This window comes from Penicillium griseofulvum (assembly GCF_001561935.1).
Source record: "Penicillium griseofulvum strain PG3 chromosome Unknown contig_80, whole genome shotgun sequence".
In the NCBI taxonomy this organism is placed as follows: domain Eukaryota; kingdom Fungi; phylum Ascomycota; class Eurotiomycetes; order Eurotiales; family Aspergillaceae; genus Penicillium; species Penicillium griseofulvum.
In genome coordinates this window covers 582,914-606,274 of record NW_024467471.1, presented here as the reverse complement: position 1 = coordinate 606,274, position 23,361 = coordinate 582,914, and the positions used below count along the sequence as shown (strand labels likewise).

At 47.9% G+C, this 23,361-nt stretch overlaps 9 protein-coding genes across 9 annotated transcripts; 6 read left to right on the top strand and 3 right to left on the bottom strand.

Moving 5' to 3' along the window:
• Positions 1-960: 960 nt before the first annotated feature.
• PGRI_012630 (uncharacterized protein) lies at positions 961-3,516 on the top strand (the record flags this gene model as incomplete). Its single annotated transcript, XM_040788976.1, has 1 exon — positions 961-3,516. One exon carries the CDS (start codon positions 961-963, stop codon positions 3,514-3,516), a length of 2,556 nt encoding a protein of 851 aa, XP_040645929.1.
• A 481-nt stretch (positions 3,517-3,997) lies between these two features.
• On the top strand, positions 3,998-5,049 carry PGRI_012620 (Ran GTPase-binding protein YRB1; the record flags this gene model as incomplete). The annotated part of the gene is made up of 4 exons (XM_040788975.1): positions 3,998-4,291; positions 4,474-4,732; positions 4,795-4,923; positions 4,976-5,049. The coding sequence occupies 4 exons, from the start codon at positions 3,998-4,000 to the stop codon at positions 5,047-5,049; spliced, it is 756 nt and encodes a 251-aa protein (XP_040645928.1).
• Positions 5,050-6,010: 961 nt separating this feature from the next.
• Positions 6,011-7,478, top strand: PGRI_012610 (putative transcription initiation factor subunit (TAF30); the record flags this gene model as incomplete). The annotated part of the gene is made up of 7 exons (XM_040788974.1): positions 6,011-6,019; positions 6,149-6,189; positions 6,449-6,600; positions 6,751-6,893; positions 6,957-7,097; positions 7,152-7,272; positions 7,390-7,478. The coding sequence occupies 7 exons, from the start codon at positions 6,011-6,013 to the stop codon at positions 7,476-7,478; spliced, it is 696 nt and encodes a 231-aa protein (XP_040645927.1).
• Positions 7,479-10,242: 2,764 nt separating this feature from the next.
• On the bottom strand, positions 10,243-11,183 carry PGRI_012600 (phosducin family protein; the record flags this gene model as incomplete). Its single annotated transcript, XM_040788973.1, has 3 exons — positions 10,243-10,258; positions 10,309-10,538; positions 10,590-11,183. The coding sequence occupies 3 exons, from the start codon at positions 11,181-11,183 to the stop codon at positions 10,243-10,245; spliced, it is 840 nt and encodes a 279-aa protein (XP_040645926.1).
• A 1,686-nt stretch (positions 11,184-12,869) lies between these two features.
• Positions 12,870-13,616, top strand: PGRI_012590 (Aminoglycoside phosphotransferase; the record flags this gene model as incomplete). Its single annotated transcript, XM_040788972.1, has 1 exon — positions 12,870-13,616. The coding sequence occupies one exon, from the start codon at positions 12,870-12,872 to the stop codon at positions 13,614-13,616; it is 747 nt and encodes a 248-aa protein (XP_040645925.1).
• Positions 13,617-14,452: 836 nt separating this feature from the next.
• Positions 14,453-17,075, bottom strand: PGRI_012580 (decapping enzyme complex catalytic subunit DCP2; the record flags this gene model as incomplete). Its single annotated transcript, XM_040788971.1, has 2 exons — positions 14,453-16,986; positions 17,060-17,075. The coding sequence occupies 2 exons, from the start codon at positions 17,073-17,075 to the stop codon at positions 14,453-14,455; spliced, it is 2,550 nt and encodes an 849-aa protein (XP_040645924.1).
• Positions 17,076-17,768: 693 nt separating this feature from the next.
• Positions 17,769-18,698, top strand: PGRI_012570 (DUF4112 domain-containing protein; the record flags this gene model as incomplete). Its single annotated transcript, XM_040788970.1, has 3 exons — positions 17,769-17,843; positions 17,916-18,130; positions 18,194-18,698. 3 exons carry the CDS (start codon positions 17,769-17,771, stop codon positions 18,696-18,698), a joined length of 795 nt encoding a protein of 264 aa, XP_040645923.1.
• Positions 18,699-18,825: 127 nt separating this feature from the next.
• On the bottom strand, positions 18,826-19,999 carry PGRI_012560 (uncharacterized protein; the record flags this gene model as incomplete). The annotated part of the gene is made up of 2 exons (XM_040788969.1): positions 18,826-19,849; positions 19,914-19,999. 2 exons carry the CDS (start codon positions 19,997-19,999, stop codon positions 18,826-18,828), a joined length of 1,110 nt encoding a protein of 369 aa, XP_040645922.1.
• Positions 20,000-20,301: 302 nt separating this feature from the next.
• On the top strand, positions 20,302-22,252 carry PGRI_012550 (uncharacterized protein; the record flags this gene model as incomplete). Its single annotated transcript, XM_040788968.1, has 7 exons — positions 20,302-20,376; positions 20,434-20,628; positions 20,682-21,007; positions 21,073-21,113; positions 21,162-21,236; positions 21,286-21,896; positions 21,956-22,252. 7 exons carry the CDS (start codon positions 20,302-20,304, stop codon positions 22,250-22,252), a joined length of 1,620 nt encoding a protein of 539 aa, XP_040645921.1.
• Positions 22,253-23,361: the final 1,109 nt, after the last annotated feature.

Below are 23,361 nucleotides of genomic sequence, written 5' to 3'. Positions count from 1 at the left end.
TGGGTCAATTCTTGGATACATTGTGCATCGGAAACAGTGGTTCTTGAAACTTGATGTTTATCATGAGACAATGTATACAGCTCTATGGTAGCGATATTGTTGTGCAGTGGTGTCCCGATGTAGGAAGCGGGTGGATCCTGCAGGGATTGGGGTATGCCGATGGACCTTGAACGAGGTAAATTTCGGGATAGTGTGACACTGCTCACTGCTCTTAGAGGGTTAAATATCTCAGATGAAGTAAGTGAAGCGAGGTCAATTTTAGGTTATATATTTTTTCCAATGCTCATTTCCACGTCGACTTTTGAATGTATGATAGTTCAAAGGAGTATACATCGCGGCTTAACGGGTTTGGTGGGGCATAGTGGAGCTCTCAAGTATAGAAGTACGGAGTATAGAATCTAAGGATATAAGAATAACTCTAGGGATCTTTAGGAAATGAAGCATTTGATAGGTTTTCTTTAAGAGTGCGAGAGTGTCAAACAAAGGATAAGCCGTTAGGTATCAACCTGTGGTACCTAGTACCACCATCACCGCATACATCACCATACAACATTCAGGTACCTTGTACTACCCCGCCATTACTGTCACTTGGGTCATTCTTATCGCAACATCTGACTTTCCACGTTTCAGTTCTCCTTTATGTTTCTCTTCATCTTCATAATTCTTTTTACTTGACCTTCTAACGTATTTTCACGCCTTTACTGTAAGGCCCTTCTTTCCCCAACGCACCTGACTCCTCTAACATCCGGCTCTCCGCAGACCCACCCGTGGGCCTTATCTATCTAGGCTTGAGTCTCTGCCTATTCCCAGTATCTTCCGACCTTCCCTTTCTTTTAAAATACCCTTGCTTTATATCTCTATCTCTCTAACTCTGCTTTTTTTGATCTTCTCCCCACCGGGCTATCCCTAAGCTCCTGTTTCCGCCGCACCCGTGTGCTCTATGAAGTTTACATCCACGAAATGACTGACGATCCAGACTCGCCTCATAGGCGGTTATTCCGTTCCCAGACTGCTTCGAGTTTACAATATCCGACTCTTCCACCCCTGACAGCTTCTGTCGAGGAGTGGTTGTCCCGTTCACGGCCTACCAATATGACGTCAGATCGACTTTCTGATCCTTCACCCAAGACTCTGAGTGATAGCTGGGCGACTCTGAGCGTATCTGATATCCGCTCAGAGGATGGCAGCCACTCCGAACAAACCGATGCATGCTCTTTGATCGACCAGGCTAGCCCTGACGACGTTTCAAGCCTCGATGGACGCTACAGCGGCAGTGAGGCCGAGGCACATGACGAAGACAACCAAGAGGATGATGGAATAGACAGGGATGAAGTGCAGTGCACTGAATCTGCATCCCAGGAGCTGCCTGCCCTCTTTGCTGCCAGACAAACCACGATCGATGACAGCACCACAACCACGAAGCCCTCCTTCCCCCGCACCAGTGACTCGATCGAATTTGTGGAGCCTGAGAAGTGGCCCGAAATCGAGAGAGTGGAGCTCAAGCATACTATCCGCATCTTTGAAGGTGCTGCAGCTTCGGAATTAAAAAGTCGGCTGCCCTACAATTCAACCGAGTCCATCCTCATGGCCACGGTTCAACAGACCATGACGAAGCAGAGCCTCGACCTGGACAAACCGTTCCGCGTGCTCTATGTTGGACAACCGGGGTTCCGAAATATTATTCTCGACAAGATCGGCGATGTTCTGGTATCAAGCTCATGTGCTGGTTCAGAGCCCAGCTCGGCCGAATCTTCCCGGTATCATGTCGTGCCAACTTCATTTGGCGCCGGAGCTGTTCCTAACTTTGCGGAACTTCTCCCAATTCATGTCCAGCTGGTGGTTGACGAATGTCTGGAAGCCACAGCCGATCCCCACGCGGACCGACCCAGTACACTGAACCTGAAGTTCAAGAATCGCCCTGTCTGCACTTCGGCCTGGAATGGATCTGACTACCATGTAACATCTGCAACAGATTGGACTATACCGGATGTGGCAATCCTCTTTGTCTCCGGCCTCGACGATGCAGCGGCTGCCAAGACTCAGCGTCTTGCCCACATGTTCCTGGAACGTCACGGAATCCCGGCGATGGTGATTTCAGAGGAGCCGCTGTGGAATATGGCAGGAGAGGTTATCCCTCTTAACCACAACAGTCTGCACACATGTTTGGAGTCCCGCCATCCGGTTTCGGGGGAGACCGCAGTGCTTCGACGGTATCCTATCGATTTGAAGACTTTCGAGAGCATCACGCCTGGTCAGTTGAATCGAAACCTCGCTTCCCTTGTTGGCCTGTATCCAAAGAAGGGATATAAAGTTACTGCCGATACTCCCAAGCCTCTTCAGAGGAACATATTTGCGGATCTCGAGAAGTCTCCAGGTAATTGGCTCCCGCCATCCTATGCCACGCGGGCCCGAGAGCTGGCTCCTACACTGCGTCTGGTTACTTTGACTCTTATTTCAGTCATTGCCATCTCTATTGGGTATGTTGCTGTTAAGGTTCTGGTCATCTTTTTAGCACAATGTTTTGCCGGGTCGGCTATATCCAATGCATCATCCCTAGTGGCACCACACGCCTCCTCCGCCTCCGTCCTGACCCTGAATCGCGTGGCACAACCCTCAATCTCAACACTGTCGTCATCGTCTATGCGACTATTGCATGTGCCCTCTTCAGGTAATTCAATCCCCGAGGATGCCACAGTGCCAACTATCTCTACTGCAAAATTATGGGGAGCGACAAATGAATTTCAGATCCAGGTCGTTGGAGACTGCCATGTAATCATCAAACCCCCACATAAGTTTGCATCATCCAAGAAACGGCCACAATTCAATGTGAGCGTTCACAGAGAGAACAAGGCTCTTACGTACGAGCTGTCACAGCTGTTTGATGGAGTCTACACACTCAAGTTGAACCCTGAGGATGCCTATGGGTTAGTCAACTTGACGATCACAACCAAGTCAAAACAGCCAATCAACCAGACCATGGCTGTTGACTTCGGAACACCGTGGCTGAAGATTGCAAACTGGAAACGTGCGGCACAGGAACTCTCTTCGAAATTCACTAAGGAAATTCAAACGGCCCAGACCGGCCTGACCGAAGTGTGCGGCCGTCTCTCTACCGACTTGCAGGTGATCGTGGGAGATGTGGTGAAGAGAACCCATCTCTTGCGCCGCGATGCCGAGGAACTGCGTCGTGAGAGCCTGAATGCTCGCGATGCCGTTCTATCACGTTCGAAACAAATTTCAGAAGTCTTGACTCGCAATACTATCCAGCGCTTCCGAAGTGTTTCTTCTGTGCTGCAAATGCGGTCTAGTCGCGTGAACAAGGAAGCCAAGGGTCTTGTTCACAATGCATGGAGCCGAATTGGGAAGTCAGCAACGAAACTTGACCCTCGCAGTATGATGGATCAAGTGCGCAACGTTAGAAAGTGTGATGCGCTAGATCGGGCTCAGTCGCGTGCGCGACATCTTATGGGATTCCGGTCCAAATCCGGGGATTGCTCAACCCCTGGCTCGAAATGATGAATGGACTTACTTTACGACTTTGTATTCGCTTTTTTTTCTACTAATGAGTTGGCTGTGGACGGGGTTTTTGTTTATGGCGATCAGGATTGGGTGGCAACGGTACTGGAAAGGGGAGGGGGTTTTTTACACGAACTATTCAATCGGCGCAATGGTATTTCTTATTTAAACCACAATCCAACTCTGGCCTTATCCAGAAAGTACTATGTACTCAATAAGATAGGTAGAACATTCAAGATTTTTCTTTGATGTTTATGTTTCATCCATGTAGTTCACATTATACAAACAAACGCTATTGGCAGACGAGAGCGGTGGCGGATTCTGCCGGGCATGGGACCCAAACTAAGTATTAATTTTTCCCCCCTCATCGCTTTCTCTGATCAACAAACACTACCTCTTACTGAAATTCCATATCTTCCGTGGATTCCTGCTACTTCTCTTTTTAACTTCTTAAACCGATCCTCTTGAACCCCTCGTCATCATGTCCGATATCACCGCGACTAAGCCCGACCCCGCCATCTCTGCCTCCGAGGCCAAGCCTGAAGAGACCGTCCCCGCCACCGGCGAGGAGAAGTCTACCACTGAGGCCGTTGCTGAGACTGCCACTGAGACCGCTGAGAAGGCTGTCGATACCGCCAAGGATGCCGCCGTGAAGACCTCTGACAGCATGTTCTCCATGTTCGGTGGCGGTCCCAAGAAGGAGAAGAAGGAGGAGGCCGATGAGCCCACTGATGAGCCCTCCGGTTCGTCCAAGGCCCAGAAGGCCAATGATGAGGTGAGTTTGATACATCCGATATTGGTTGCATAGACGGTTGTTGTTGGACGCGTCTATGATGGGAGCGGGGTCTTGTGGCCCCTTTCGCCAGATAGTGGGGTCGTCGCAACCCAGCCATACTATGCCAGTGCCCGTGATCATTATAGTTCTGCGCATATACTGACCATGATATTTTAATGCAGGATGAAGTCGAGGAGTCCGTCGATGTCCACTTCGAGCCCGTTATTCGCCTCACCGAGAAGGTTGAGACCAAGACCAACGAGGAGCTTGAGGAGCAGTCCTTCAAGATGCGCGCTAAGCTCTTCAAGTTCGACCGCGAGTCTAAGGAGTGGAAGGAGCGTGGTACCGGTGACGTCCGTCTGTTGAAGCACAAGGAGAACCAGAAGACCCGCCTCGTCATGCGCCGTGATAAGACCCTCAAGGTCTGCGCCAACCACTACAGTGAGATTGCCTCCCCCGGACATAATTTCCGAAGTACATCCAGTGCTAATATGGATTCCCAGTCGTCCCCGACATGAAGCTCAGCGCCAACGTCGGCAGTGACCGCAGCTGGGTCTGGAACGCCGCTGCTGATGTCTCCGAGGGTGAGCCCGAGGCTCAGACCCTGGCCATCCGTTTCGCCAACAGCGAGAGTGAGTGGCTTTTATCCCAACTTGATGTTGATTTTTCCATTAACATCTGTAGACGCCAACGCCTTCAAGGATGCTTTCGAGACCGCCCAGATTGAGAACGAGAAGCTCTTCAACGCCGAAGAGTAAACAACTTTTTTGTTCTCATCGTCTTCTGACCCTTCGAGGATGAGGATACCAAACCATCGTGCACTTGAGATTTCAAGGCATTGGATCTATCGTCCCGGGGCTTGCTCTCGAAAATCACCCCAATTTCAACTCACCCCGTTCTACCCAAACATCCCCAATTCATCCCATTCCCCATCCCCTACGACGCGACGAGCGAGGCAGCAGTTATGAAGATGCTCCTCGCATAGCTATTGCGAGCCATGCAGTCTACGAAATGGAGGCTCTCCTTAACGTCGGTGTTTTGCTTGGAAGTAGATAGACATTTCCCCATCGAATATACCTGCACATCACCCCATACCCTGAAGATATCAGAAAAAAAAAAAAAAGAAGTAATGAGTATTCCTAACAAGCAAGTGTATGCAAAAAAAATATTACAAAAATTTGTATAATTTTTAACGAAAAAAGAAAACTCCTTATAGCTTACATTTTGCTTTCACTTTCTCTTAAGACACGATGCAGATCCTAAACAGTTCAATACAGTGAATACATATAGGAACAAGCTGAAAAATAAATTTGTTTATAGCTATATTCATTTGATCCCAATACTTTCAAATTTATAAATTATTCATTAAACGAAGTAAATAAGGTAAATCAGGTAGAAGGTGAGAGAGTGAGTGTCGAGGTCACGTTTGAACCTGAACATCTAACCTTCTCACCTCCTCTGAGCTTAAATTCACTTTATCAATTGCCTTTATAATATCAAGAGATACTATATAGCACTTCTTGTCTTATAGGTATTGTTACAAGTTATGATTTTATGCCTCATTACTCACCCCGATAGACCGCGCAAACTTCAAACTTGTCTCCGAGACGCCCACGCCCACGTCCACCTCTCCGCACGTCAACCTCCCCTTTCGGCCTCAAAACCTTAGAACCTCACGATCCTCTCAAGTTACGACTCCAAGTCGCTAATAAAATAATCATGCCCGACGTGAGTATACTAACATCCCAACTACGAACTTGCATGGCCTAAGGCTGTGGGTTTGTCGAGCCCAAACCTGGTCTTTTCTCCGTTTCCAGCACAATTAAGCTTGCATATACTAACACTCCTCCTCAATAGGTCAAGCGCACTGTCCGTCTCATCACCGAGCAAAACATTATGTATGCGCCCCTCTACCTCCACCCTGCCCTCCCTTCGCAAACTCCGCTCTGAGAAGACCGGGAGTCGTATCCCACAATCTCCTTCAAACGCTACCGTTTCGGTCCTGCTAGCAGGATGCGAGGACGATGCGCACAAGGATGAAGACAGGGCGCAGCTTCGCACACGCTTCGATTCAAACCCCAACACCCATCCCTACCTATACACACAAAACACCCTTGGCTGGACACTTGGCTGACTGGGGCTCTTCCCGAACTATAGAGATAAACCGTCGGAGGTTGAGGGTTTCCCACAGCGCTCTTGGCACATCGAGGTCTGGCTCGTGAACGAGAAGGGTGCCTTGGTCCCTGCGAACATCTTCGACAGGGTCACCTACCACCTGCACCCCAGTTTCGGTGAACGCGCTACACAAGGTATGTTTTGATCTCTATTTGATTTCTTTTCTATTTGGTCATAATGACGCGTGGGTTATCTGTCGATTCAGAATTCCACAGGCAAGATTCGACTTTGTGTGGATGATTTTCCGAATGGAGGCTAACGTGGGATATTCCCGCTTCGAATAGTCTTCAAGCAGCCGCCGTTCCGCATTCAGGAAGAAGGATGGGGTGAATTCGATATGTCCATTGAGCTCACTGCTGACAAGTCATACACCATTCAACATGACCTGAACTTCGCCCAGACGCGTTATGAATCTAAGCATGTTCTTGTGAGTTGAATTTCCCGAGAGAGAGGAATGGTGTGCTGATCAATGGCGTGTTTGCCCGTACAGACCTTCAAGAACCCCAAGCCTGCTTTGATGGCCGCGCTACGCGAGTCCGGTCCGGTCCCCGGCGACGAAAATGGCATCAAGCACAAGCGTCCTGCTGGTGGCGAAGAGAGTGCCAAGAAGAAGAAGCGCACAGATAAGAATGTGAGTTTTTGTGATATGGGGTTTGGGATTTGCTGGGACTGACGCATTCTCAAGGTCGACATGGACAAGCTTGCCGATGGGCTGCAGAAGCTGAACGAAGATGACCTTTTGCAGGTTGTGCAGATGGTCCATGACCACAAGGCGCCGGACTCATACACAAAGAATGATGTTGAACGTAAGTTTCTTCTCTCTGTCCTTGCCTCGGGTGTATCAGAGGAAAAGAACTCCATATTCTTTCTCTGTGTGCCGTTACCTCTGAATAAAACGCTAACCATCCCCTTTCATTATCTAGTCGGAGAATTCCACGTGGACCTGTACACCCTGCCAGACGCGCTGATCAAAATGCTTTGGGATTTCACGGCAGATCGCGGAGCCCTGTAGGGGACCAGCGAGCGGAAGAGGTGAGAGAAAACCAGGCGTGGGAGTGTTTATTCTGTTTTCTTCTTCGTTTCTTCTTTCAAGTCTTCGCTTCTCTAGTATCCTCGGTCACTCACGACCATACGTCTAGTTACTTCGATATCATGTTTTTTTGTCTTTGACACGGGGAGTTAGTGGACTACCGAAGGAAATTGGATGGCTCTTTTATTCTCTTCTCTAAAATGCTATTGTTTTCTCGAGGGCTGGACTTGGTATCCTCATGGGTGGAATTCGAGAATCTAGTATAATAGCTTTCGATTTGCACAGGATACTATGGATCTTATACCGAATCTCAGTTGCATTTGCCCTTGATACCCTGAATTATAGAGCCCTGAATTTTTCTTTTGTAAAGAGACAAATACTTATGATAATACTATGTACATTCACATGTATAGGGTTCCATATGGTCACCTGCCACATTAACCCCGAGAATGAAAATGGCAGGAGCAAAGGACCCATCCATTTTAGGAAGGTACGTGAGACTATAAAAGGACTCCTCCCACCTTTCCTCCTCTTCTCTTCTTCCTCTCCCCAACCCTCTCGACTGTACTCACCGTAGCCCACCTGAGACAGCGTTGAGGGTCGTGCCTTTCCTATGAAAACCGGAAAGATGTCAACATTACCAACCTTGGAATTGTTGATGTCTTCTCAGGTCCGCACCCACATCAAACGGGGAGTTCTCGTGCGAGTCTTGAAAAGTCGTGACTGAGCTTTCGGGCTCCGTAGTCACTGACAGATCCCACGGAATACATGGGGGGTGTTCACACCCTCTTTCATTATATAGCTACTTCACATACATGTACTTGATTTCCGCTGTCACTTTTTTTCTTACATGTACTGATTTCCTCTGTCACTTCTTTTCTTACATGTACTTGATTTCCTTTGTAACTACTTTTCTTACATGTACTTGATTCCCTTTGTCACTTCTTTTCCTTCTTTTCTCTTTCTGTATCAGTGCTCAGATCTTGTTGCTTTTTGCTGAGCAGGTCTGAGCATCTGAGTGATCTGATGTAGAATATTACAAAGACTGCCCAACCATGTGACCAGGATTCTTATGTAGACATACTGCCATCCTAAAGTCTGAACTCAGTGTTGAAGTTGTTTTTTTTTGTTCTACTAGGAATATCAAACGTTATACATAGAAAGGTTGTCTGCACAAAGCCTTTTTCTGCCTTTTTGTCGTCGACCTATACGACTGACAAGACAGAATGATATTTGAGAAGACCACTGAAAGTCCACTGAAAGACACCCCTAAAGACCACTCAAAAGACATCTCAAGGCCGCTTATACGGCCGACTATTCTTGTGGTCATAATCTTAAAGGGAGAGATTATTCTATCAGCGCCTTTTTTGAGCTAGTTGGCCAAACACCAAGCAACAGGGATTACCCCCAGTTCCTTTTCTCAAATCTCCTTCTCGCCACCACCAGCCGGTTTCCTCTTCCCATTCAACATCTGCCTGGGACGAGGTCATTTGCGTCCTGCTTGTCGGTTCGATACCCGATGAGAGCGGGGGTAGCAGTGCATCCGTTTTCGGTGAGATGTTTCAAGGCATTCAGCTCCACGTGGTCTCGATTGGAGGCCTGTACCTGTCGATCGCTCGTGCTATCGATTTCAGTGCCGGAAACGGGGATTTGTTTGTAGATACGTAGGATGCCGTGAACTTGTGCGTCACCTGCGAGGCGACAAAGCTATTTTCCTGCGGTGAATGCAGGGCCCATGCCATCGTGGAAGTCTGGGGTAACAGGGCATGGATGCTCGCTTGGCTTTTCGATGATGGTCCAGTTTCGATGGGGGTAGATAACGGGTTCCGAGGGGTTTGGGGTTAGGCAGGGAGTGGTGATTGTTTCACCAGTCATCTTGGGAAGAACTGGATGATATTCTATTTCGGGCATAGTCGCGAAAAGAAATGGTAAGGAATGAGAAAGAGAAAGATCCGTGAGGATAGAAATGACAAAGTTGTTATAAAGTTTAAGGGTAGTTGCGGTAGAAGTACTTGAGTAATAGTAGCATGCTGCATAAGTGACATTGTGATATCTTTTCAGTAGTCTTTTCAGTGGTCTATTCAGTGGTCTATTCAACGGTCTCTTGGTGGTCTCAGATATCATTCTGTTTGGGAGTTTTATAGGTCGGCGAAAGAAAGGCGGAAGAAGGCTTTCTGCAGACGACTTTTCTATAACCTTTGATGAATGATAGTAGCCTTTGAGTAAAGTTGTTAACTTAATAAGTCAAACCACCTGCTCTAACAGTCTATGCCTTAGGGCTCGCCAATGTTTGCTTTAAGGTAATGTATGGAGACTATGATTAGGAAGATTGGGTTTTGCATTGGATATGAAATCCCATCTAGTGAAGAGAGGACGTCCGGTCGAACGAGGTAGAAGTATGTAAGAGTAATAACAGCATGCAGCATGGGATATCTCGAGTAAACATCAAGCCCGGCCCTTGCCGGGCTGGAAATAGTAGGGACATAAGACAAGGAGAGAAGAGAAATGCCCAATAGGACACGGGATAGTAACCAGACCATCGGGTCCAAACCCATACAACCCGTTCTAGTGAACGCCGTTTGAAGATATTTCTTGCAGATAATGCAACGTTAAAGGGGTGACAAAGAGAGATGTGGGAGATTGAGAGAGTAAAAGAAAGACAAGCAATGCAAAAGATATCACGAAACCAAGACGCTTTGCTGCTATGCCAGTAAATGTCGACGCTGAAAACATAATAGCAAAAAGATCATAGCACACGGTTCCTGTCGCCAATTAGTATACATCTTAGTAACGAAGAGCCGGGGATACGAACAGCTTCAACAAGTCCTCGAGACTGTCAGCACTGCAGCTACGGCCGCGAGGAATATTGTGCAGGACATCGACGATAGTAGCAAAGACATCGCCACCACGGTACGCCAGCAGAGCGGGTGCCTTGATGTGATCCATCTCGGCGATGGACTGGTGCAACTTGACGAAACGAATAGTAGGTTGTCTGCGAGCGATAGTAACAAGACATTCCTCGACGATAGCGCTGTCATCACACTAAGCCCGAAATTAGTAACCAGCCGCAATTATATTTCGATCAATTCATACCTCGTGATCATAGATACAGACAACAACCACCGTATCAGAAGTCACCTTCTCAATAGCATCGAGATATCCCACCGCATCAACGGTCTGAACCGACCCGAACCGTCTACCCCGCGGACTGGGTCGGCGGTTACTCCGATCCTGTAGCTCATGCATGCGTGACTGACGCCATTTGTTCATGAAGCGGGCTTCGTCGTCGTCTTCGCTGGCAGAGGACTGGTCGCCGCTTGCGAGGGGCACGTCATCGCGAATAGACTTTGAGCTGTAAGAGTGGGAGTCGAGCCCCGCGGCGCTGAGGAGGGTGCGACGGAAGGACTTCTTGCGGGCGCGCTCGAAGGCCTGGGCGTCGGCAATGACGCCCTTTGGACCTGTGTTGGCTTCGTAGACGGTGTTGGGGATGTGGTAGTTTGGGGTGCGGGAGGAGACCATGTCGGCTTCGGCTTCTTCGTCGGAGGAGTCGACGGTTTGACGGGAGCGGAGGCGGGAAGAGGGTTCGTCGTCGGAGAAGTGCGGGTCTGAGTCGTGGTCTTCTGGGTGAGAGGTGAATTGTGAACGGTTACTGTTCACCAGCTGGTTGAATTCTTCTTGGGCGGACATGTTGATAGTAGGGTGATGAGGGGAATTTAAGGTGGGAGATCTCGTTTGGTATGTTTCGGGTTTGACAAGGGTCAAGGATCGAGGAGTAATTCAAAGGTTCTTGAAACGGAGAAGAGGCTGAGGTTGGAAGAGATCGTCGTATGTGAAGTTAGAAGCCTTTGAAACACGGGGCCCCTTTTTTTTTTGTTTCAGGTTTCCACCGAACTTATACGTCAATTAATACTCTTATATCTTCTTTATTATCTCTTATATCTATTATTATATATTATAATCTCTTTGTATATTAAATTGTTCCTATATTTAGTCTTAGCCTTCAACCTCATCCTTGTTGAACCCTCAACTCCTTAAGGCAGAAGAGATCAGATCTAATGCCCCTATCTACTAAAAAGCAAACTATGGCATCTAAAATACCTACGGACATACTCCGTACTCAGCCCCGATTATGTAGATCTCAATCCACTGAAAAATTGGGCTAGATGTTTCTATTTTTCCATTCTATACAACATAGGGGCTCGTATTCTCAGTTTGGTTTGAGATGTCGGGATCGCCTTCGGCAAGTAGCGTCCACGCTATTATAAGGACAACCACAGGGCCGATCCTGTTTACAGGGCTTATTTCTATAAGCCTTTTAGCGCAGATTTCTCACTTATCCCCAGTGATTCCCCTTTCCCTACCATATCACATATCGCTAACCCTAACTATGTATTAGGCATCCAGAAATTTCGAGAAAATGAGGCAGCGACTAGTTTAGTCCGGTATGCGGACATGCGTAACATACTCCCAGCCGCTACGGCTATTGGTAGCCTAATACAGACAAGCGTGGGTTGCGCTTGTGAAGAAGGTTTGAATGCATATGCACTCCGTATGGAGTGGCTGTATCAGATCTCGGCCGCCACTTACCCTATTGCTGTTTTGAGAGCGCTAAGGCGTTCACTGAGTCATGGGGTATGGATCATTATTGCTTAGTATGACAACCTTAGAAGTGAGGACTAGACTAGGCTTAGTATGCACATAGACATGCTCACTTTACCTGATGTTGTCAGATGGTCAGGTGACCTCTGAATGCTCCCAGGACCCAATTAGTCTAATCGTGTAGATAGCTTCCTTTTCTCTCCCCACGCATCTCAATTAATTCATCCAGATATTTACTGCTTTATTGTAAATAATCTATCCTTAAATTGACGTTCGGATTTGAGAAGTCCAGTAAAGTGGGGGTTCTGCCCAATCTATCCCCGTGGGTGGCTACAAACCGCTTTAATATCAAATTGACCAGGCCAGGAGACCTTTAGTAAATAGATTAAAAACGCCGTTATTAGAAAAGCAAAAAAGTATTTTCTTTTTTTTTCATATTTCTCAATTTTATGCTACACGGCCAGTTTTGACTACATATGGCGAAACAGAAGAGGGCCTCACGTGATCCAGTCGTCAGGCTTTCTCTCAGATTAACTAGCCTGATGCATATTATATTGTTTCTCATATTTTTCATTTTAGCAAAATCCAGGACAACTCTAAAGTACTGCCAGAGCAATTCGCTCACTCCGATCCGTTACATGCTTACGCTTGGGGAGGGCCATTGCTCATCGGCAATGTATTATTGGGTTGTTGCAAGTGAGATTCACTACACTTCCTCTGTAGTATATTTGCCAAAATTTTCCCTGAGTTAAGTTTCCTTTCAAACTTCCGAATATGGATGCAATCAATCACACAGAGGGGGAGATACTCCATTCGTTGTTCGGTCGCACAGTCGTTAGAGTAGGAGAAAATCTTGTCATAAAGTCGGGCAATATCCGTTCGCACGAAGCGCAAATGCTTCGTTTCATTGCAGCAAATACCACGATCCCTGTACCCAAAGTTCATGATGTCCGTTCGGAGAACAGCCAAATCGTGGCTATTACGATGGATTATATGCCTGGAAAGCGACTTGATGAAGCGTGGCATACTTTGGATTCCAATCAAAAGCTCTCCATTGCCAACGAACTTCATTCCTACATCAGCCAACTTCGCAACTTAAAAGGGGAATATATCGGGGCTGTCGAACGTGGCAAGGCGATAATTGGACGACGTATATCTATTGAAGGTGGCGCATTCGACTCTGAGCAACAGTTCAACGAATTTATCTTGGGGGATCTTGTTCAGTCAGCACCTGATTTATTACGACACTATGCTAAACATGCGCTTTCGAATAACCATGAGATTGTTTTTACTCATTCTGATATCTCCCCCCGGAATATTCTCGTCGAAGGAGGCCATGTCACAGCAATCCTCGACTGGGAAGATGCTGGTTGGTACCCGGCATATTGGGAATACACTCAGGCGCTTCGGCAATTGAAACCAGTGCCTGACTGGCCAGAATATCTATCCCGTATTCTGCCCCCTCAATTCGAGAGAGAATACATAGGCATGTCCTTCTTAGCTCTCATGTTGAGCCACTAGCTGATACACTATGGATATCATGAAGACCTAAGATAGTGGCGAATCGAACAATTAACAATATAATCATCCCTTTGATTTCTAAATACAACTGAAAGCTCTCCTTTGTTTCTGATGAAAAATACCCAAAAAGCTTATGAATGGATCGAAGGGCTAGATTCTAATGTTAGCGAAGCCGCCTGCTTATTTATTGAAGTGAGCCACTGACCTGCAACATGATTTGGCATTTACAATGATGTTATTCCATCCTCGGCTTCCAAGCATGCATCACTCATTTCATGGATGGCCGATGCTCGTTGAGACACATTCAATGATTCAAATACCCATAGTTCACCATCCGGGTAAGTGCGTCACCCACCCAGTTCTGGCAATTCCAATCTATATCCTGAGGTCCATTCTTCACCAGGGTTCTTGAAACGACACCTCTGATAGTGGCTTCGCTGATTGAATCTGGAAGCTGTGCCACTCTGATTTGTCTCACAACCTCCGACTCTGATTAGGCCTGTAATCGTCGCGTGAATAAAATTCGAAAATTCCAGGTGAACCCCTCTATAGTTTGTGCCTGGGTCATTAGTTTACACAATTCTAGTGTCTTTCAGTTTGTTCACTTTTTGCAAGCTTGTCGATATGCACTGGGTTGATCTTAGCCTGATGTCACTTGGTTATCGATACATCGCCAAATGGTAGGGACGGTTTGTATAATTCTAGGCGTCACTTGATTACTTTCCTTGAACTGTAAGAATAATGGGTTCCAATATTACACTATTGCTATGTATATCACAAGTGCCTAGCCATGGCTACTGCGAAGCCACCTAGGCATGAATCAACCGACCACAGACCTACTTATTGCCCTTGGCCACTCCCTCCAAGAAACCAAGCAAGAACGCCTTGTTGCTAGGAGAGGAGACATGTTGACCATTGATTTGTGCACCGCTATCGGATGGCGTACCACGACGAGAGATATCTCCGCTGCTCGGACGCTGACGGGACGAAATCGGGCTGACAAACCCTGAGAATGGTGCCGGTTGCTGATTGACGGCTCGGGCGTCGAACGGGGTCGCGAGAACAGGCGACGGAGAGACAGGTGCCTTGCTGAAGAGAGATAAAAGTGAAGCTTTCTGTTCAGCAGTTTGACTCGGCCGACGGTCAAAGTTGCCCTGTGGGGCCAATCCTGGGGTGTTGGCTTCAACACCTGGCAAACTCAATTTGCGTTCAATTGCCTCTGACTGAGGCGCTGCCGCCATCAATGCTTCATATCCAGATTTTTCAGATCGACGCAGAATCTGGGGTTGGAAATTCTTAATAGGCTCAGGCGCTTCGGGCATTTTCGCAGGCGGAACCTGTGTTGCTTGTGAAGCGGGCCTCGACGAGGATACCTCCCGTTTGGCAGAATGAGGACGCGGTAGAATAGTAATCGGTGAGGATAGCGGCTGTGACGGTGGTTGTTCTCGTCTGTTCACATGGTTCTTTCGGTTCGTTCCACTGTTTGACCTATGTGGTTTGGAAAATGTTTCAAATTGGGGCGTGTTCAATGGTCCAGACACGGTAGCCGATGTCTGACCCGCCCCCGGAAGCCTCTTCACTGCACCAGGCTGGTGCGTGGGCTGATTGTGGTGATTGCGAGGGCGCTGAAGAATCTGCTTCTCTGAAGGCGCTGCAGAGGGCACAACAGGCTTACCTAACAATTCCGCTGGTTCAGAAACGCGGGCAGTTTGGGAACCTTTGAGCAAACCCAAAAGACTATCCTGATGCTGAGATGTCGCAGGGACCTGGGAAGAGCCCTGTGTGGGAGCCGCCAGACTAGCTGGTCCTGGGCCCTTGGGGGTCTTAACCTTGAAGACTTCTAGAAGTGCTAGAGAATGACTCGTGAGCTTAGGTGGAGGTAACTTGCTCGCCGGCGGGACGACTGGGCCCCGGGTTTGAGATAACTGAGCAGATTCAGAGAACTCGGGGTCTCCCGTCCGTTGAAATGGCGCGGGCATATTGCTAGGGGGCATAAGACCAGGGGCCATGGCAGGTTGATTATGATGCTGATATTGAGAAGAACTGCTGTCTTGAGGGAATTGGGGTATCGCGTTGGGTTTAGGATACCAATTGGGTGTGGTATTCTGGAATGCAGTGCCCGGAAGAACCTGTGGACCATTCGCAGAATGCTGGATATGAGGCTGGGAGGGAACAGTGTGGAACGGTGTCGAGTTCTGCCGCATGAAAGGAGAGGGACCCATGTTCTGTTGCTGCTGGGGGAATCCGGGGAAGAAATTCGGGCCCAGATGAGGCCGTTGTTCTGCGGATTGGACATTGGACTGAGATACGTTGGGTGGCGCCATGGAATTATTGAGAGAATCCTGAGCGGACGCCTCTTGACGCCCACGCTGCAACAAGGCAAGAAGTTCGCTTGCTTTAGATGGGTCAACAGCAGAAGCACGAACTGGCTCGAGGCCTGGTGTATGAACCTGCCCAGGTGCGGGCCCGATCTTCAAAAGGCGCTTGAGGTGATCTGAAGCATCTTGCACTGAGCTCACCTCAGGAAGCTCACTTGGAATAGCCATGTCAGCAAGAGACATCATTGGAGTGCCATTGGCATGGCCATTTTCATCCACAGAAAGATACCCCTCGGCCTGTGAAACCTGGTTAGGCTGGGCTCTCGCATCAAGCTTCTTCTGCTGCGCAATCCACTTTTTCAGTGGACTGAGGAACGGGGCAACCATGTAGAATTTGTTCGCATTTGCGACTGCGAGTCCTTCATCATGTTGTTTATTCTTCTTTAACGTTGGCAGCTCCGAAAGCTTGTACCACTCAATCCTGCTGATCTCCTTCCGAGTGCGCGGCTCGAAGTAAGCATCACGGGGCAAACCTCGAAAGACGTACAGTCGCATATGCTGCTCTCGCATTGTAATCTCGATGAATTTGACGTCGTCTTCGTTCTTAACCAAGTTCGCGTCGCGAATATCAAATCCAGTCTCTTCATAGACCTCACGAATAGCACAGTCAAGATCTTTCTCGCCCTTATTGATTTTACCACGGGGAAAACTCCAGTTGGCACCCTTCTTCCAGCCTTTAACCAAAACGACCTCGTCCATGTCGTGGTTCAACATGATTGCACCACGGACCGGCACGCGTGTCTTGTAATCGAGGAATTCCTGAAAAGCAGCCAAGTGGTGGTAATGGGACCATGATGACATAAGTGGGCAATGCTGAAAAATGCGCATAGCAAAGGTCTTCAAGTTCATTGACGGTAGCGCCGGGTCAAGCGGACGAATGAAGTCTTCGTAGAACCATTGCGCTTCTTCAACTTGGAAACAGATCCGTTCGACCGACTCAAGCTCTTCGCGAGGAAGGTTGATAATGAAGCGGACACACAGATCATCCAGCCCTGTTAGTATCGGCCCACCGGCCTCGGTTAGCAGCCTGTCGTCATTCCGATCGATCAACAACTAGGCACTCACAATCTTCTAACCGCATATTTGTTTCGATCATATCGGTAGATAGGCTCTGGCATTTCAAAATGTTGATGACTGAGAAATAACTGCTCACTCAATCCGACAGCGCAAACGGTCGAAATAAGCAAGCAATACGATGGAGGGAGCAGCTTCCAGGGAGGCTAGACCAACCCAGGGCTGTGTGGATATGGTGGATAGAATGGGACAGAGACTAGTCTATGCAGGATGTGCAGGTTATGGAGGTAGTCAAGGTTCTAAACAGGTTAGAGAAAAGAGGTGAGTGAGGTGTTGGGGAGCAGAGCAATCATCGGAGCTGCCCAAGGTGGTGATCGGGTGACTAAGGTAACATGTGGCGGTGATTATCAAAAAATATGCGCCACATTTGAAGTGGCTGTGCTGCGGGTTCCAAGATCCTCGGGGTTATGACGTCTACGTTGATCTCCTTGGATCCCCTATATTCTTTGAGATTGCTATATTAATCTACCTGGTTTCACAACCAGACACTTTATTCAGATACCTTTACGCGCCCTTTGTCCTCACCATAAATAAGTGAAACGAGCGCCTACCGAAACCCTGTCTACCCAACCAGGAAGGGTTTAGGGCCTATACATAGTCTATTTTTGTTGCCCTTGCTCGGCATACATCTATTTCTTCAGCACTTCCCCCGGGAAGATTCCAATTTTTTTCACCTGCAGTAAAGTGCTGTGATCCAAAGATGTCGAAAATTCTGCTGTCTCTGGTTAGCAAGAAGGTGCTAGGTGAAACTGCCAAAAATCATTTTGGTACTGAGGTGAGTTTCCTTGCGATTCATTTAGTTTTGCGAAGAAAGATTAGGCTAACTCGGTTTTTCCTATCTATCTAGGACCCCTACTTTGAAGAAGTTCCTGCTTCACGCCTCGGTCGTACATTTGGAAAGAAGACCCAAAAGCGTCGCAAGGCCATCCCGCCAGGTCTCTCCGAGAATGATACAAAGGTCCTGACCAAGGTCAAACGCAGAGCCTACCAGCTGGACTATGCTCTTTTCAGTTTGTGCGGAATCCGCTTCGGGTGGGGAAGTGTGGTTGGGATTATTCCATTGTAAGTTCCACCAAAATCTATTGAACTAGCACTATGAGACCAATGCTAACAAATGAACCGCAGCATTGGCGATGCTGGTGATGCTGCGCTTGCAATGATGGTTGTGAAATCTTGCGAAGGAATTGACGGCGGACTTCCTCAAGCTCTGCGCATGAAGATGTTGCTTAATGTGATAATGGACTTCATCATTGGCCTCGTCCCTTTCATAGGTGATCTTGCCGATGCAGTGTACAAAGCGAATACACGAAACGCCGTTCTTCTGGAAAGTCATCTGCGCGAAAAGGGCGCCAAGGCTGCCTCACAGCAGAGCGGCAGAAGACAGGAGCGGATAGTCGAAGTCGACAACAGTCTTCCTGATGCATTTGACAGACAAGAAGATGGAGTTGTGGGTGACCGTCCACCGGCTTATGATGATACGCGTCCGTCGGGTCATGGGGGAAGGGATAATGCTGCCCCTCAGCCCCCAACCAGACCCCAGCCAACCAAACAATCCCGGACGTCACTTGGCAGATGGTTTGGCGGAGCGGGTCATCCAGAAGATGACCTGGAGCGAGGTGGAACGAGGTAGCCGTGGTGCATGAAGATATTGAGATCGTAATTTCAGATACCCCATGGTTGTCGATGATTTCAGGCAATGCGGGATTTTCGCTTTTAGTTCATTTAATTTTGTCATGAATCATAAATCTTTCTTATCTTCAGCAAAGCTCCTCAGGTCGAGATCGCATACACCCGTAGCAGAATTGAGAGCTGTGGTTATCCTCTGCCTGGTTTGCAACAGTAACTCCAGAATTACCCTTCACATTTCCCAGTAGACTACCACAAAGAGCACAGGTTGGTGCACTGTCGGAAGTGGAAGGGTTGAGCTTGTTTGCGGTTCTAGCCACATTCGCCATGACACCTGGATACTTTGCGCCTTGATTCTGGACATATCGCAGCATCAACTCGTCAATAGAAAGGTTCTTGGTTAGAACATTCTCGGAGGGTGGTTGATCAGGTATGATGATATCAGAGAGCTCGGCACAGACACTCGCATATTGCAGCAACTCAGCCTTGAACAGATCACGGAGAGGGTACTCGAACCTCACACCCCAAGGAGACATGCCGTCAGATACCTGCCAGGTAAGGGAAGCCCCACGTCCCTTGGCGACACCCGCAAGTGCTTTCGCAGCGAGACGGCTGTCTGAATCGCCCCACATCACAGATTCACACCCGGACTTTTTCGCAAATTCAACGACCAGTCTGGTCAACAAAACGGTGTCGACGTCGGTCCTGGAAGTGGAGGTGGAGATTGATGCACGGAAGGTAGCTAAGCGCTCTTCATTCGATAGAGTACTGTCGTCTATGAATTTTGATCCTGCATATTCCTGCATAATCTCCTTCACCTCCGGGACATAGTCGAAGATGCTATGGAAAGGTAGCCGAGTAATATTGTGCGCGGGTACATGTTTTCGAAGAGCTTCGTAGTTTTGATCAAAGGAAACGCCTGTAGCCGCAATAGTTGAAGGTTCGATGACCAAAATTTTAAAGTCGTACCCCAGAGGGCGTCCATTGCTCAGCCGGTGCTCTCGATCGGAATTCAATATGTGCAACAAGACCGAGGAGGAAACACCAAGGGAGGCAGGGAGAAGTAACTGGTGTTTGGGGCCATCTAGGCCGAAAGCTCTGTAGACACTCAAGCGCGACTGCACCTTGTGTGCTATAAAGCGCCTAAAGCATAAGCTAGGAAAGAAAGAGTCAGAAACTATGAGCTAGAGGGGTTGTAGATTGTCGACTTGTCACATACCTGCAAAGCTGCCTCTTGCGGACAGTGAGCTCGAATTCTGCATCCTTGCATTCCATGCATGGTTTATTCAATTCCTTTGCTGGCATGATGACCGTATAAAGTATTGACTATTGAGCCTGGCAGAACTGGACCTCGAAAAAAAGTCGACCGGAGTTGGAAACTAAAAAATAGTGGCGGTGCCCGCTTAGATAATGGCCACGCGCGGCTACCCCGGTTTGGGGGCCATCAGGTTAAAGAAGAACACCTTAGCCTTACAATTTTACAACACAACACACTTTACCGTATTCGCCTATCTTTCTTCTTTCATATCAGTTCTTTGATGCTGTGTGGTCTTAAAGACCTGATCCCGAATCCCGGAGCCTAGTCTCGCTTCAACTCTACGGTCGCCATGAAGGGCTGGCTCCAGACCTTGGGCCTGACAGCCCTATTGGCAAGCCATGCGCTTGCTAATGATGCTGAACTGGTATGTTCATACGCTCCATGTAAAGAGTGATTGTCAGGAGCTAACGTTGTTCTGCAGAAATCCGACGATGCGCATCGACAACGATGCTCAGGGATGTACAGTCGCAAAGCTTGGGGAGGGGATGTTGACCCCTTCATTTTGGTGAAATTTACCAAGTCGGAAGTCAAGGATAGTGATCCTTTGGCTAGTTTGGTAATCTTTGAATGGTCCGACGAGGGATTGATTGGCCAGTACCGGTCTGGCGATGCTGAGGTATGCCTGTCAAATCCGGGGAATAACCAGACGCGGCTAAATATTGGATTTAGGTCAAAGAAACAATTTGCGATCCCTCCAATGTTGAGGCAAAAATCTGCACTCAAGAACAGCTCGGCTCTTTTGTTCTCACCAGCAATGCCACCGACGTCTCCTCAAGCCCTATCATCTCGAAAGCAATCCACCTAAACAACCCCGATGCCGTCAAGTACCCCGTCAGAAAGACTGGATTCTACTGCGTGAGCACCTATGCATACTCCGGCGAAGACTACAAAGGAGTGGTTACCTTCCGAAACTCATACGGCGAGCTTCCCGCTGCACAAATTGCAAAGCTTCCATTTTATGGGGCCTTGACGATCGTGTACGCTGTTATTGGAGTGTATGTGACTCGCAGAATCGATAAACCGGGTAATTTGTGGAATATATGCTTACATGGAATTTTAGCTTCTGGGGCTTCCTTTACGTGCAGAACCGTTATGACATTTGTACGTTGAGTTCCCTTGTTCCACCCAGGCCATGCTAACACTAGATAGTACCCGTCCAAAACTATATCACTGCGATTATAGTATTCTTGATCGTCGAGCAGTTGATGACTTGGGGATTCTACGGTAAGGAACAACAATCCGTTCCGTACTTAACTTCATCTGACTTTTCTAGAATACCAAAACCGCCATGGTCTCAACGGCGGCGCAAAGGCACTCATGGTCATTGTAGCAGTACTCAACGCGGGCAGAAATGCTTTCTCTTTCTTCCTCCTACTAATTGTCTGCATGGGTTACGGCGTGGTCAAGCATTCTTTAGGCCGAACCATGATCTTTGTTCGCATCCTGGCCATTGGTCACTTCTTGTTCGCCGTCGTCTACTCGGTTGCCAGTCTTTCAATCACCCCTGATAGTGCCGGTCCTCTGGTGCTTCTGATTGTTCTGCCCCTGGCCGGAACCTTGACAGCTTTCTACGTGTGGACCCTGAATTCTCTGAACGCGACTATGAAGGATCTTATCGACAGAAAGCAAAAGACAAAGGCTATGATGTACAAGAAGTTGTGGTGGTGTATCCTTGGTAGCATCATTGTGATTTTCGGTTTCTTCTTCATCAACTCATTCGCTTTCGCTGGGCGCAGTGACGCCAGCTTTGTGCCCGAGCACTGGAAGGCCAGATGGTTCGTTCTTGATGGCTGGCTCAACTTGGTCTACCTGTTCGATATCGGATTCGTGGCTTATCTGTGGCGACCAACTGTCAACAACCGCCGCTTCGCCATGAGTGATGAGGTATGCAACTCTTCCCTAAATAACTACGAGCGAAATCAGGGTACTAATGTTTCTTACAGCTTGCTCAAGATGACGATGGATTCGAGATTCGATCATTCGGCAGTGGTTTGGATGAAGAAGATGCCTATGATGCTCCCCCAGATTATCCTGGCAGCTCGGCCGCTGAGGGCCGTCGTGATCTCTCCCCAGTTCCCCCCAAGCCCTTCTCCTCCTCAGCCCCCCACAACCGCGAGTCAATCGAGGAAGAGACAATATTCGCAGTCGGTGAAGAGGATGGTGAGAGATGGTCCGATGATGAAGAGTCACCTCGCAATTCAAGTGAGAGACAGAGACTCACCAGCAAAGACAAGGATTAGATTGGATATCCTCTTTCTTTTAATACTGATGCTGTTCCTGGTTAGCGTAAAAGCCGATCAGGACTAGGCATCTGGGAAATTGGTGGGGTTGTCATTTTATTCAATGTACAACCTGCCTCCAGGGCAAGGATGCAAGCATGTCATGGCGTTGGTCTTTCCTTCACACTTATGTTGAATACTTAGTTCCTGGCTCGCTTTTTATATTATTGGCTTATACGTGTTGCTTAGCTGCAATCATTCCCCACGACATCTCTCGAAGCTAATCACAAGTCCGAATACATCTACATGGAAGATTCAAATCTACCTAGCTCTTGTAGCTCGCTATTTTACATAGAAGATACCAATTTTTCTCGTACATTGCAAACTACTATGTAAGCAAAGAGTCGATTCTTGATAGCCACAGGCTATTTGTGGCTGACACGTCCAATCCAAATCCCAAACATAAAAGGGGGGTTTGTACTGCTTTGCAACCTTTACAGGTAGATGTACCCAATCCTTTGATCATTTCCTAACATCATTCTTATCTTGCAATCACAGGTAACTATGAATTTTGATCATCGTGCTGAAAAGAAACAAGAATAGAAGGTTGCTGCTTGGTTGAAGCTTTTGTTGAGCCGGAGCCCAGAAATTTTGTCTATGCAGCTTGCCAAGCAGCATCGACCTGGTGAAACCGTATCTGCATGTCTATAAAAAAGTGGTGCTTTCAATATATGCTATCGAGTCAGATATGATGATGGACCGGATGTCATTGTTCGTTTCGCTGCCGTTGGAGGGGCTATTCTCCGCAGGGAGAAAGTCCAAATTGAAGTTGCAATAATGAAGTACATACGCAAGAATACTCTGATACCTGATCCACAAGTGTTCGGCTCCGGTATCTGCTGGGCTGGCTCTTACATTGTTATGTCATTCCTTGAAGGAGTACCATTATCACAACTCCTCAAAGATCCTTCTTCAAAAGGAAGGCCAGTCCTGAACCCTCAACTAAGCGATCGGAGCTTGAAGCACGCTTATCGCAAAATGGCCGTGTTTATCCTCGAGTTGTCCAGACTTGAATTTGATTCTATTGGTGCGCTGGAGGAAACCAAGACGGGTTGATTTGTCGCTAGACG